Source organism: Struthio camelus, chromosome 8 (genome assembly GCF_040807025.1).
Source record: "Struthio camelus isolate bStrCam1 chromosome 8, bStrCam1.hap1, whole genome shotgun sequence".
Taxonomy (NCBI): domain Eukaryota; kingdom Metazoa; phylum Chordata; class Aves; order Struthioniformes; family Struthionidae; genus Struthio; species Struthio camelus.
The window spans coordinates 8,491,863-8,505,525 of NC_090949.1; the positions used below are offsets into that span (position 1 = coordinate 8,491,863).

The 13,663-nt window shown below is 48.5% G+C and overlaps 1 protein-coding gene across 2 annotated transcripts in view; it reads left to right on the forward strand.

The window, feature by feature from the left end:
* PRRX1 (paired related homeobox 1) overlaps positions 1-9,767 on the forward strand; it is a 48,564-nt gene extending 38,797 nt beyond the window's left edge. Inside the window, exons 3-5 of one of the 2 annotated variants that reach the window (XM_068951904.1) lie at positions 89-270; positions 1,896-1,964; positions 5,579-9,757. In XM_068951904.1, coding sequence (XP_068808005.1) covers positions 89-270; positions 1,896-1,947 — 234 coding nt within the window. In that variant the 3' untranslated portion in view covers positions 1,948-1,964; positions 5,579-9,757. Of the gene's footprint in view, positions 1-88; positions 271-1,895; positions 1,965-5,578 lie in introns of both variants that reach the window. The other variant, XM_068951905.1, reaches the window with a different exon arrangement.
* Positions 9,768-13,663: the final 3,896 nt, after the last annotated feature.

Sequence of the window (13,663 nt, forward strand, 5' to 3'; positions counted from 1 at the left end):
AAGCAAGGCTGAAGTGATATGCTGAAAGAGCGAGTGTCACGGCAAAGCTGTTGTGACAGCTGGCGGATCTGTGTGCTCCCCATGCCAGGTGTGGTTCCAGAACCGGAGGGCGAAGTTTCGCCGGAACGAGAGGGCCATGCTGGCCAGCAAGAACGCTTCTCTGCTCAAATCCTACTCAGGGGACGTGACCGCTGTGGAGCAGCCCATTGTACCTCGCCCAGCTCCGAGACCCACCGACTATCTCTCCTGGGGTACTGCCTCACCTTACAGGTGAGTGAATAAACCCTCTTGGACTGACCAGCTTCCCTAGGCCTCGTCTGGCTGCTACTTTCAGGATGACGTGATAGTCCCCTCTGTGGGAATGCATCCGACAGTCTAGATTACCTGTAGTTCCTCTCCTGTGCCCAAGCTTTTCAGACACGTCTGTGCCTTCCTTATTCTGGCTTGGGGCAGGAGAGACTTTCTGGCGTAAGACAGAGCGTCCTGAGAATGGCTCTGAGATGCATTTGCTTGTAACTGCTCTAATGGGCTGCTTATATTCGCATGGGACAACTGGAGGGTACAGCGATCGGACCATCCCACTGGTCTTTCCTTACCTTATTCCCATCTATTCCACCAGTTCTCACTGCCAGACTTGCAAGGTGGGGTTGGTATAGCATCATTGTGGCTCCCCCCGTCTTGGATCCATGGGATTTTGTGGCTTCTTTTTTGGTGGTCTCTCTCTGCAGTTCATGAGGTGTTGAAAGATAACTGGGTAGAAGTACCTGAAAGCAGAAGGAGTTGCACTTTCTTCCCTGATGAATCCCGTTTAAATCTAGAAATAAACGTTTTTGCAGATACAGATCAGGGGACGGGGGGGTGATGGCAGAGTAGATGGCAGAGTACTTTGAGAGACTCGGCCACCAGGCAGCGAGTGGAAGAGGCCCTGGAGAGGAGTTCTGTGCTATTTGCTAGGGCACCGGTATGTGTGTGACCAAGCTGTGCGGCTGTGCTGTGCTGTGGTTTGCCAGCAGTGAGGACCAGCTGTGCCTGGATGGCAAACTGGGGTTCAGCGTCCATCTTCTGTGGCCAGCACTGCTTGAGGGGTGGTGGTAAAGGAGCGCTTGGTAAGAAATGCAGATATGGCAACCCCAGTCTGCTCAAAGGAGCTGGGATGTCCATACAATTCACAGGCCTCCCTGCCTTTCTCTGTCCCATCCACAACCTGGCGGGCACTGGGTGTGGATGCAGATCCACAGGATGTGTTGGTTTGTGGGGAGCCAGCTGTCTTGTAGGCAGTTAAAAATGAGGTTGGTGGGTGTTTTTTAGCACAGTGGCCTCATTGTTGGTCAGGACCTTGGAGCCCCTGGCTGGGTTTCTTCCTGTACAGCTGTCTCTGTCACAGCCAGCTTCCCACTGTCTACTGTGAGCCGCACCAGGCCAGGGGCCTCTCTCCTTCAGTCGCTTTCATCCCCTTCTCTCACCCCAAACTTTATTTGCACAGTGAGGTCTGCAAACATGTGGCCTCCCTCACAGGTGGTTCCTTTAGCTCCGTGGGATCATCCTCTTCCACGTCATAACTTCAAGAGAAAGAGAGTCTTAAGTTCACCCACTCCACATAGTGCAAAGGATGCTTTTGATGACCACTAGTTTGGTCTTGGAAATGGCCCTTGTCCTCTGGATTTTGTCTGAGAACTGCTGTCTAGCAAAGCCCCTCTTTTAGGGCTAAGGCTTTCTCCCTGTGAAGTGTGCCTTGGTGTTGTATGCTAGGCAGGAGCTGGGGTGGCGAGGAGTTTAGGGAAGACAAGTGCAGCTACTAACTCCTTCCCCACCCCACTAAGACTGCTCTGGTCACAGTACCAGATCTGTACTGAATGCCTGTGGCTTATTTCTACCTCTCACACTTTTAAAAATAGATCGTCCCTCCCAAGATGTTGTTTACACGAGGGGCTTCATAGCGGCTTCTAGGAGAAGACCCTGCAAAGGTAACTTCCAGGGGCACACTGGGAAGGGCTGTCTGGGGCTGCTCTGGGCAACAAAAAGCCCAAGGCGGCTGGGATGTGCGAACGAGGAGAGAAAGAGAGAAGGGAAAGCCTTAGAGACCTTTTTTTTTTCCACCGGTGGTGGAGGTCCAGGCCAGGCTCTGCTTGCCTGCTGGTGTGGAGAGGCTTTCCTGTCCTGGTGTGCCATTCGGAGCAGTACAGCTGACAGCAACAGGGAGTGCAGGGGCACACGCAGCCTTGGCTTCCAAGGGGGAACGCACCCCTTTACCCAAGCCTGTCCAGTATCCCAAGGCCCAGCACATGTGCACAAGTCCACTTTCACGGAAATGGGTTTAAGCCAGGACATTTCAGCAAAGACATTTACAGCTTGAAGCCATTGCCACAACTTAAAGCCGTTCACACTGGCTAATATGCCAGGGTGGACTATCTTTTTCCCCCTGCCCCTGCAATGGGTTTGGGAGGCTTTGGCAGAGAAGCGGAGCAGCTGATTTCAGCAGCATGGGGTGGTTAGGACCCTTGAACACTTTATGCCTCTCCAGGCTTCAGCCCAAGCTGCAGGAATGGTGATCTAGTCTTGTATTACCGCTCTAGGCAAGAGGTTATAAAAACACAGGCAAACTTAGGCAGATGGTTAGGTGACTTGACCATGGCTGCAGATAAGGTCAGTAGCAAGGTCAGAACTAAAACTAATGCCTTTATTTCTAATCCTGCCAGGCATCTCCTAGCAATCATATTTATGTTAATGGGCACTTGGGCAGGTTTTCACTGACTCATTTAGGCTTTGAACTGAGTAGGGTTGTTGGACACTTGGTGATAAACAACTCTGTGGAGCGTTTGCAGGGCCCCCTACTCCCTCCCCATCTCCTCAGACTTGCCTTACAACCCTCTGATTAACGGTTAGTCTGTGATAGGGCTGAGAGCACGTCTGAGATCTGCGTGGCTATTGCTGTTATTGTTAGATCGGGGGGAAAGTTTTCAATCAGTGTGTTTATTCTCCAAATACATTCAGCCGCAGGTCAACCGAAGCTATGTGCAGATCTGTGCCACATAGATAGCCAAGTAGATACTATTATTTTTTTAAAGTTGAAATGTTTTGGTTAGACATTTTTTAGCAAAGGTTCCTAAGAAAACAAAGCTCGCAGTTGTGCTGTCAGCCTGCACTTCGCACTCTAACAACCTCTGACTCCATGGGCCATTGAAAACCATATTTGAAAGAAGGATTTTAGATTTTAGGTCTCAAAAACATGATGTTCCTCTGTATTTCATGAAAACAGGCAGCTGAGTAGAAGAAAGAGACTCTTTTTTTTTGTTTGAACTGAGTGGAGAGGGCTGCAGGACGAGCTCAACCCTTATTAGACACTGGAGAGTCTCTGGGCCAACCCCTCAAGCCATAACAATGCTTGGAGACGGCCTGCGTGGATGCTGCTCCTTGTGGAAAAACTTGCTAAAACACAGCGTTTCTGTACATCTTTGGTTTACTAGAGTTTTCATTGTCCAACAGTAATTTTCCCCACAACTTTTCCTGGCTAAGAGCAGTAGGCTCCCTGGAGTTTTATACCAGATTTAGGCAACGGTAATACATGGGTTTTTGAAAATACATAAATAAATAACCTCGTGGGAGGAGGAGAATGGAGAGGAAACCTGAGACTCACTAAAGGACATATCAGAGTAGTCGTAAATGTAGCCAACATCAGCAAAGGGATGGGGACAATTTACACCCATGGCTTGAAGTTCCTATTTTGTCTAGACTGGAGCATCTTTCAGGCTCTTCTCCCTTCTTCCTCCACGAAACATGGGGGGCATACGCCCTGTGGAAGCAGGTGGGAATGGGTGCTCGGTGGCCACCAGCGGTACACGTTGTGAAACGCGTTGCGGCACGCTGTGCACCACTTCCCGGGCAGCAATCTCCGCTCAGGGGACTGGCTTCTGCTTTCTAGAAGAATGAAATTTCATAGGTTCGTTTGAAGGAATAAAGAAAGAAAGGATAAATATGTATTTTAAAGGATATATCTGTATTTTAATGCATGTATTTTAATGTCAGTCCTCCATGCCCTTCCAATACCTGTCTGAGACTCTTGTCTCTAAGTGTCCTGAACGTTTGCTCTCCTGGAGGGAGCTCCTGGTGCTGTTCTGTGGATGGGTGGAAGCAGTTGTATTTCCATGGGTGGAAGCCGTCATTTCCATGGGTGTAGGCTGTCATATCTCCACTGGTGCTGATGGAGACATGACAGTTTCGGCTTGAATAAATTCTTTTCCCTGATTTTAAAATGAGAAGTAGGAGTTACATGGCCTAGGATAGGGGGCTAGTTATATCACTGGTCTCTGGATCTCCTGAAAGACTGAGGATTCAGGCAGTGCCGAGCTGCGTTTGAAATTCTGGCAGGGCAGCTCAGCCCTATGAAGTCAGCGATATCACTAGCGTTTTGGAACGAGCGAACACACCCACCGCCTGGAGCTTTGCGTGCGGCAAACACCCACATCCCTTAAGGAAGATGTGCTGTTGCAAAGACTCTTCCAGTCATAGAGGCCAGCACTGGCGGGGGGGGTGAGGGGAAGGAAAAAAAAAAAAAAGAAAAAAGAAAGAAAAGCAAGCTATCTCATTTCTTGTGCTGTGGGTGGAGGAGAGAGCATTTCGCAGAGTCCCAGACATGAGCCACCCGGAAAGGCAGTTTGAAAAGCTTAGCCCCACACCTGAACTTTCGTCCAGGCCATTTGTGGTTTCCTGCTAAACATACTAACCGTGTTAAACTGATGTCTGATAGTTCACTCAGTGTTTTTCAATCGGTTTTGATCTGTGGATCTGCATATAAGAACTGCAACATGCCAGCTAGTTTGCTTTTTCAGGGGCAGGGGATGCTTGTCACCAAAGCCTGGGACACACAGGTTAAACAAGTGCTCTAGCTGCCTGCAAAGCAGATTTGCAAATTTTTTATTAGGATAAGAAATGATTCTGGCATCTTTGCTCATCCTCCACTGCCAAAAGTAATGTTTTTCACCAATAAATACATGTTTTGAAGGGAGCAAAAATGTTTTGTTTTTTTTTTCCTCAGCCTTTAAGGCATGTTCTACATGATCAGCTGAAGTTTTGAGGGAAGAATGTGGAATTTTTCTTTCCAAAATGCTGAAACAAGGAAGCCTCACAATTGTTAAAATGGGTTCTTCTCAGAGTGTTTTTTTGAAGTAACATGTGTTTCAGAAGTGACATGATTTCACAAACAATAAAAATAAAAATTGGCCTCATCAAAAAGACCTTTCTTGCAATTGAAATACTTCTAAGGACAATGCTGTAAGTGGCAGGCTGGGCACCCTGACCTCACTGTAAACCCTTTGGATTAGAAAATCGGAAATGGCAATTTTCCTATTGATTTAAACCAAAGTAGAGATTGGCTAAACCCTGGTAAGTGAGCTGAAGCAGAGAGATTTACTGGGATGTTAAATAAAAAGTTGTGGGAATGCCCTGCTCGTGTAAGAAACACGTTGCGCAGCCTCTCGAGCACGAGGGCTGCCCAGCCCGGCAGCGGCGTGGGTCTGCTCTCTGCCGCAGCGTAAGAACTGACTTCTGATGTGATGTTTCTCTCTTTTTCTCCACCCTACAGCGCCATGGCCACCTACTCCGCCACATGTACCAATGCCAGCCCCGCGCAGGGCATGAACATGGCCAACAGTATTGCCAACCTGAGACTGAAGGCAAAGGAATATAGTTTACAGAGGAATCAAGTGCCCACAGTCAATTAATGACTGGAGGCAGCTGCCTCACAGAAGGAGAAAATACAACAGCACCCGTCCTGCTTCGCAATTTGTTTGTGCTGAAAGAAAAAGGAAAAAAAAAAACAAAAAAAAAGAAAAAAGAAAAAAGCTAACCCCCAACCCAGAACTAAACTTTGGGACCAAAGCGGGAGCAAACCAAACCGCTCAGGAGTGACAAGGTTCCTCCTTCCTTTTGGGATAATGCCACCGTTTTTTTTCTTGTTATTGTCAGGTTTATTGCTTCTGCTCAATATACTACGAGCTTCTTCAGTTAAGGACAGTCTCACCCTTGTTGTTTTCCACTTTTGTATGGGACTGCAAAAAGAAACCGCTGCCGATTTCAGCCCGCGGTTGCCTCCCACCCTACATCGTGCTGAGATGCAAAGCTTACTCCTTCCTCCCCCTGCCCCAGCTCACCCTCGAAGAAGAAACTCTTCCATCACCGCTTTCCGATGTATGCACGCAACCCATCATCCCCCTTGAGCCACGGAGGCAGAGTTGTTATTGTCAGACTCCGATAAGCCCATCAGGGCAACGCGAAGGGATCATCCTTCCCAGGTTGCCTGGACCAGTCTGATATGTGGGGAAGACCTCCATGGGTTTCGCAGCGCTTCATTGCTTTCTTGAGTGTTCCTGGCCTTGCTGCCTTGAAAAGCCAAAGAAGACACAAAAGCCAACGTGCGTGTGTGAGTGTGCGTGGGGGATGTAGTGGGGGGTTTGCTCTGTAGTGCCAAGAATAGGACTGTTAGGACACTCCTTTCTATGCCTTACACTTTGTGCCACAGGGAAAGGCGTTGTCCAGATGCGTTTGTTTTATATATACTGTATATATTTATATATATAAGATATACATGCAAGCTTGGTTGGTGTTTTTTATTAAACAAAATAAAATCAATTGAAAATGTTTGGGATGTTTGTGCTGCATCCAGGTTTCTGGAGCCATGTGTTGAAATGCCACCTCCAGGCCCTCTAACTCTTTATCAGACCTGTTCCGAGTAGCCTTGGACAGTACTTGAAATAGCCATCTCTTCTCTTCCCGTGGGAAAACCTAAAAGGGGAACTAAAGGGAGCCATACTCCTTTGCAGATTTTCCCCATGGGCATTTGCATCCTCATGGAGTAAGGCAAGGGTCTCACCTGCCAGCCAGGTAGTTCCACGTGCCTCTTGGGAACATACAAGGATGTCCCCACGGAAAGTCTCTGCTAGCCCCTCTGAGGAAGGGCACGTTCTCAGCACAGAGCATCCCACTCAAAGACCATCTCTCCTTCCTGGCTCCCATTATACTGCCTAGCGAGACTCGTTTTGTCACCTTAACTTCCCTCCTTTGCTCTCCCTACCTGCTTCGCACTCTCCCTCTGGTGTCTGAAGAACTGGGCCCCATGAACCCAGTTTCCTTTTCTCCATTAAGAGTAGGGGAAGTGCAACCCAAAAGGGTTTCTTTCATGCAAGCATCCTGAGGAAATTAGGATGTTTCATGTTGCTGGTGGTTCCTGCCTCCTTCAGTTTGGGGGCATATTTAGGCCAAGTAGTGCTTGTACAAGAGATCTGCCCAAATGTAGCGGGACTTTGCCCTAGAATAGTCCCGCTGAAGATAACACTGCTACTCCATGGTCCAGGCTGGGTGATAAGGGAAGGGAAACGTAGCTCAGTCATTAGGAATATTTCTGAACAGTGTCTGACAGGTCTCGGTCTTGGTGTTTGCCACAGATACATTGGGCATATGTAGGAGAAGTCTGACAGGGGGCTTTGGTGTTGCAGGAAATGAGAAATAAATGTCTTTAAAGTGAAGGCGAAAATTAAACTTGCAAAATGTGACTGGAAATCCAACCAAAGAATTTGTGCTGACACTTGAAAAAAGCCCTGTATCCCAAACTGGTGTAAGTTGTGCTAGTGCTGGTGATTGCACATGTTGCTGGTGGATTCTTTTTCCTCCATGCCATGGATATTTTTGAGGGAAAAAAAAAGATTGTGATCAGGACAAAAAGCTGAAAATGACAAATTATGTTTGTGAACAAAAAAACAGCTGGGAGTGAACAGGAATTGCATTTTGAGAAATCTGAGATGTTCTGACTCTCCCCCCCCCCCTTTTTTTCCCCCTTGCTTCTGTAGTCCAAAGGCATTAGCACTGTTAAACTAAAAAGTTTCTGTCTTGATTAGTGTGTCTCCAGCTCCTGAAGCTAAGTGATGACATTGGAAATCTCAGTCTTCACTTAGAAATTCACCCTTGGTTTCTGTGCCTACACAAACAGAGACACTATTGAAGAACATGTACTGCAAGATCAGAAAGAAAAAGAATCCAGTGCAATGTAATGTTTAACCAACTGCATGATTTTTGCAGGATCCCTAACTTGTGTTTTATCAAATGCACAGGACTGAATTCTCAGTGCAGAGAAACGTAGGGAAAACGGCCAGTCCAGACACTGCCATTGTGGGCATGTATTTTATTGGACTGGTGAGTGGAGCGCTGGGCATTGGCACTCAGAGGTTGTCCTGCCTCTGGCTCATTCAGTGCCAGATCTGACGCTCTCCCCTCTCCGTGCCTTGCTACCCTCATCTGCAATTTGCCAACCTCGAGTAGCGACAGCAGCCTGAATGTCCTGCCCTGTGCCAGGCCATACTGCCCTGGCTGCTAGGCACAGAAGACTAGCAGCACAGCCTGGGAGGAGCTGTCTTTCTGGCCCAGGGGGAAGGCATCTCTGTAAACCACCCTCTTGCACAAGCAGTTTTTGTCACTTGGGTGAGTTAGGATGGTCTTGGGGCAGAGGGCTGGCTCAGACAACTTCCCAAAGGTCCTGCAGGTTTCCATACTTCTGCCCTTTCACAGGAAGGCTGGGGCCCGTAGTGGAAGTGGGAGTGTCAGTGGCCTGATGCTACCTGAATGGCCACCTCTGAAGTTTCAGCTGACTCCTTGGGCATTTTGGTTGCTTGTGGCATTTCCCTAGTCTTTGTTTACCTTTTCCACAGGCAGAAAGATCACCTTGAGCAGCCTTCTTGGATGTCTGTGTAAGGGCACCCATTTCTAAAGTTAGCAAGCAGACGGTTCAGGGAACATGAAATTAGAAACATCTGGTACCCTATTATCCATCTGTGGATGGGCATATCCCTCTCCAGCCCCATGCTATGATGTTTGCATGGAGGGGCTCACATAAATGTCAGTGCAAAACACTTGTTCACCTGCCTCAGTTTACTTGTGTGAGGAACTGCACTGACTTGCATGGATCAGCTCCTGTGGGAAGGCTTTTGCACTTCCAGTTTTGGTCAGGTCTTGCCTGATCCCTGGGTTGGGCTGCTTGATTTTGGGGATGCTGTCACAGCTTGATTGGACTTTCGCCAGTCCAGATGAGACCTTTCCATCACCTGTGAAGTGGCTAACCCAATGACATCCAGATGTAAACCAGAGCATCCAAGTCAATATGGCCTTGTTTACATGTATTTGCCAAACAGAGTCCAGATCAATCAATGGACAGGTTTTGTTGTTTGTTTCTTAATTGCTGATGACCTCAGCCAACAGGCAATGTCTAGCTGTCTATCAAGCCAAAGCAAAATATTATGATCGTGTATGTTTAATCTGTATTTTATTGAACCATGTAAATATATGTGGGAATTAAGGGCTTTATCCTGAAAGCATGGAGTTCTCCAGGGTTTTAACAGATTTTCAATTGCAGCTCCTAGGAAGTTGCCGTGGTAACCCCTGTTATCACAAAGTTTGGGTTCTGTTCAGAGGAGAAAATGATCTTGAGGCACGTTTCTCTCGCCTGCTCTGTACAAACACTGATTTGTCAGCCCCACTTTCTTGATGCAGAAAGAAGGTGGCTGAATCACCCTAAGTGGGATTTTTGAGCGTGACAAAGATGGATGATTGATGAGGCTGGCGGAGCTTGATGTGCGAAGCAACGGGAGGGATTCCCAGATGGAAGTGTATCCTGTAAATTATCTCTTGCTTTGTGATGTAAAATGTACAGTGTTTGCACTAGAATAGAAATGATCATTTTCAATAAAAGGGGGGAAAATCTCCCCAATCCTTTCTATAAGCTTGCCACATATGTGTCATGTGTATGCTGCCCTGACGTTGCCCCTACGATGCTGGCTGGGGCTGGGAGGATCCCAGAACTGGGTGGCACGTGGGAGCCAGGGCTGGTGCTGAGGAGTGGGGGCAGCTGGAAATGGGTTCAAAAAGAGTGTAAGGTGGGAAGTATCAATGAAGATTTCTCCTTGAAGAAGAGTTTTTCAGGAAGAGGCAAGACCTGCCTGTGGCTTTGTCCCCTGGTTCCCTCCACCCTGAAGGGCTGGCAAGTGACTCTCGGTCCCTGGAAAGGTGATGGGACAGCTCATCCGGGATGCCATCTCTAAGCATGTGGAGGATAAGAAGGTGATCCGTAGTAGTCAGCATGGATTCACAAAGGAGAAAACATGCTTAACCTATCTGATAGCCTTCTATGATGGGATGACTGGCTGGGTAGATGAGCGGAGAGCAGTGGAGGTTGTCTACCTTGACTTCAGCAAGGCTTTTGACACTGTCTCCCAAAACATCCTCATAGGCAAGCTCAGGAATTGTGGGCTGGATGAGTGGACAGTGAGGTGGATTGAGAACTGGCTAAACGGCAGAGGGCTGTGATCAGTGATGCAAAGTCTAGTTGGAGGCCTGTAGCTAGCGATGTCACCCAGGGGTCAATACTGGGTCCAGTCTTGTTCAGCGTATTCATCAGTGACCTGGATGAACAGAAGCAGTGCACCCTCAGCAAGTTTGCTGATGATACTAAACTGGGAAGAGTGACTGATACACCAGAGAGCTGTGCTGCCATTCAGAGGGACCTCGACAGGCTGGAGAGATGGGCAGAGAGGAACCTCATGAAGTTCAACAAAGGCAAGTGCAGGGTCCTGCATCTAGGGAGGAATAACTCCATGCACCAGTACAGGCTGGGGGCTGACCTGCTGGAAAGCAGCTCTGTGGAGAAGGACCTGGGAGTCCTGGTGGACAACGAGTTGACTATGAGCCAGCAATGTGCTGCCCTTGTGGCCAAGAAAGCCAATGGTATCCTGGGCTGCATTAGGAAGAGTGTTGCCAGCAGGTCGAGGGAGGTGATCCTCCTCCTCTACTCAGCCCTGGTGAGGCCACATCTGGAGTACTGTGTCCAGCGCTGGGCTCCCCAATACAAGAGAGACATGGAGCTACCGGAGCAAGTCCAGCAAAGGGCTACTAAGATCATGAAGGGACTGGAGCATCTCTCATATTTTCAGCCTGGAGAAGAGAAGACTGAGGGGGGATCTGATCAATGTATAGAAGGATCCCCAACTCTATCTCCCCTTCTTCCGTCTGCAGGAAAAGCCCCTGCACTCCTCCTCCCGTGTCTTCACAGAATCACAGAACGGTTTAGGTTGGAAGGGACCTCTGAAGACTATCTAGTCCAACCTCCCTGCTCAAGCAGGGACCTCTAGAGCATATTGCCCAGGATCACATCCAGGCGGGTTTTGAATATCTCCAGGGAAGGAGACTCCACTACCTCTCTGGGCAACCTGTTCCAATGCTCTGTCACCCTCCCAGTGAAGAGGTTTTTTCTTAGGTTTAGGTGGAACTTCCTGTGTTGTAGTTTCTGCCCATTGCCTCTTGTCCTGTTGCTGGGCACCATGGAGAAGAGGCTGGCCTCATCCTCTTGACACTCCCCCTTCAGATACTTGTACACGTTTATGAGATCGCCTCTCAGTCTTCTCTTCTCCAGGCTAAACAGGCCCAGCTCTCGCAGTCTTTCTTCATAGGAGAGGTGCTCCAGTCCTCTAATCATCTTTGTAGCCCTCCGCTGGACTCTCTCCAGTAGTGCCATGACTCAGGAGTCAGGAGTCTCTCTGACTCCGGAGTCTCTCCAGTAGTGCCTGAGACTCAGTCTCAGGAGTGAAGGATGAACAGCAGGGGATTGCCAGAGGGAAGGAAAGCCACAAATTGGGAATAGAAAAGTGTTAGGTCCTACTGCCTAGGTGGGGGCAAAAGGCATGGGCTCAGGAGGTAAGAGGCTCCACTGCAAAGCAAGGGAGATCACCAGAAGGGGCTAAGAGGCTAACGATGACCAATTAGTGCAGCAGGCTATAAAAGTAGGAGTGGAGGAATTTCACCTCTCTAGCTGCAGTAGAGTAGATTTGGCTGGAGATGGTGAGTTATGCTTCAGAGATCAGGTATCTTCTGTGAGCTACTGTCCAGTGGAGAAATTTAAGGGGTCTTATCTCACTGGTGTTTGTGGTTTTACCAGCTCTGCTCACTGAACCAGAGGATGGCTGAGGCTGGTGGGGCGCCCTATTACATGCATGAGAGGATAAATGAAGGGCCTGATCTGAGCAGGAGCAAATGGTGTGAGTGAGAAGCAGTGCTGGGGCCCCACTGTGCAGCTCTGGGGCTAGGCGGCTTTGGTGGTTTTCCTTGGTGGCCTTTAAACGATTCTTTCAGATCTGACCCAAACTGGGAATCCTGAGTTTGTCCGTGTTGGTCTCCTGTTTCTCTGCTAGCTTTTCGCTGTCCACAGGTAATATGTGTTAGGATTAATGGACTGAATGCAAGGGGCAGTTAAAGTTCAGCTGCCTGACCCCTGGAGAGACCTGTTAAGCAATGGTAGATATCTCTACAAGGCCCTCAGCAGTTTCCTGCTGTGAGCCAAGCCTGCATTCCTTGTGAGAGTTGGTTATTCACTCCTCTGAAGCTGAAATAATAACAGTCAGCTCTTGCTTATTATTTTCTGGTTGCCAAAAGAAGTAGAATTACAAATCCTACAATTTGCAAGTTGACGTTGAGACCACAGTGGTTTGGAATGAGTTGAAAGAAGTCTCAGAAATCCACCCAAACTTTCACCATGCTCTCCTGAGTGAAGGAAGCCTTGGGCAGATGTCTGTCACTGTGGTGCTTCATCTCCTCACTGCATCTCACCTGATGTCTGCCAGTCTGCAATACTGTGGCTTACGCCAGGAATTGCTGCCCCTTTGAGCTCTAGTTCCTTGTTTGGCTTGGATTGCCCAGCAGGAAAAAATGGTTGAGATTGTAGAAATGTCACTAGAGAGTGGGGAAATGCAGTTCTGCAGGTGGGACCCTACACTGGCGATGAAACAGTGTTGGCATTTGGATATGTCAGAACTGCAGAGATATCCTGTGGAAGAGGAGAATCAGGGTTGCTTTTCAGTGTCACAGCCTGCCTGGCAAACCTGCTTTTCCTACTGTTGTCCTGGCCAAAAAGCTGTGACAGAGGAAGCATACGGCATCATCCCCGCACAGTGCTGCTGGGTTTTGCTGCTGAACATCTGACTCTATACCCATACAGTTAATTCTTTCTTTTTTCCTTTCTGGGAGTGGGGTACCCAATTCATTTGGGCTTTGTCACTATAGGAAAGGAACATCTACTTACCACTAGCTGACCATGAATACACTGCTTGTCTCTTGGCATAGCCTCTCCTCAGGATCATGAGGAATAGATCCAGCTCTCTTGCTCTGACTGTAACAGGCATGGGATTGCTTTTCAGCTGGAAAGGCTTAGTAACAAACATATGGACATGGAGACTATAACACGAGGCTTTCTGATTATGAAAGCTCCATCCAGTGAAAATCCACCAGTCATGGAAATACTGAAAAAGTGACTTGCTGTTAGGGCAATGGCCTTTGACTCTCCTACGGCTGGTTTCCTTTTCTCACTGTGTGTGAACCTCAACAGCAGGGGCAATGCTGAAGGAGAGGGGCAGTTGGCTGACCCTGAAAGATGCTGTGCTGGGTGCACCCCAGGAGCCTCCCCGCTCCAGAGCCTCGGCGAGTCCTTCACAGGGTCTAGGTCTGACCGGCACCTAGCACCAGGGCTGCCACCTGCATTCACCTGGATGGGTTTTCCTAGAAAGTGAGAAGCTGAACTCATGCTAGCACTGTGCTAACCATGCCTGGCACAGAGCCTGTCTCAGCAACGCGTGTGCCT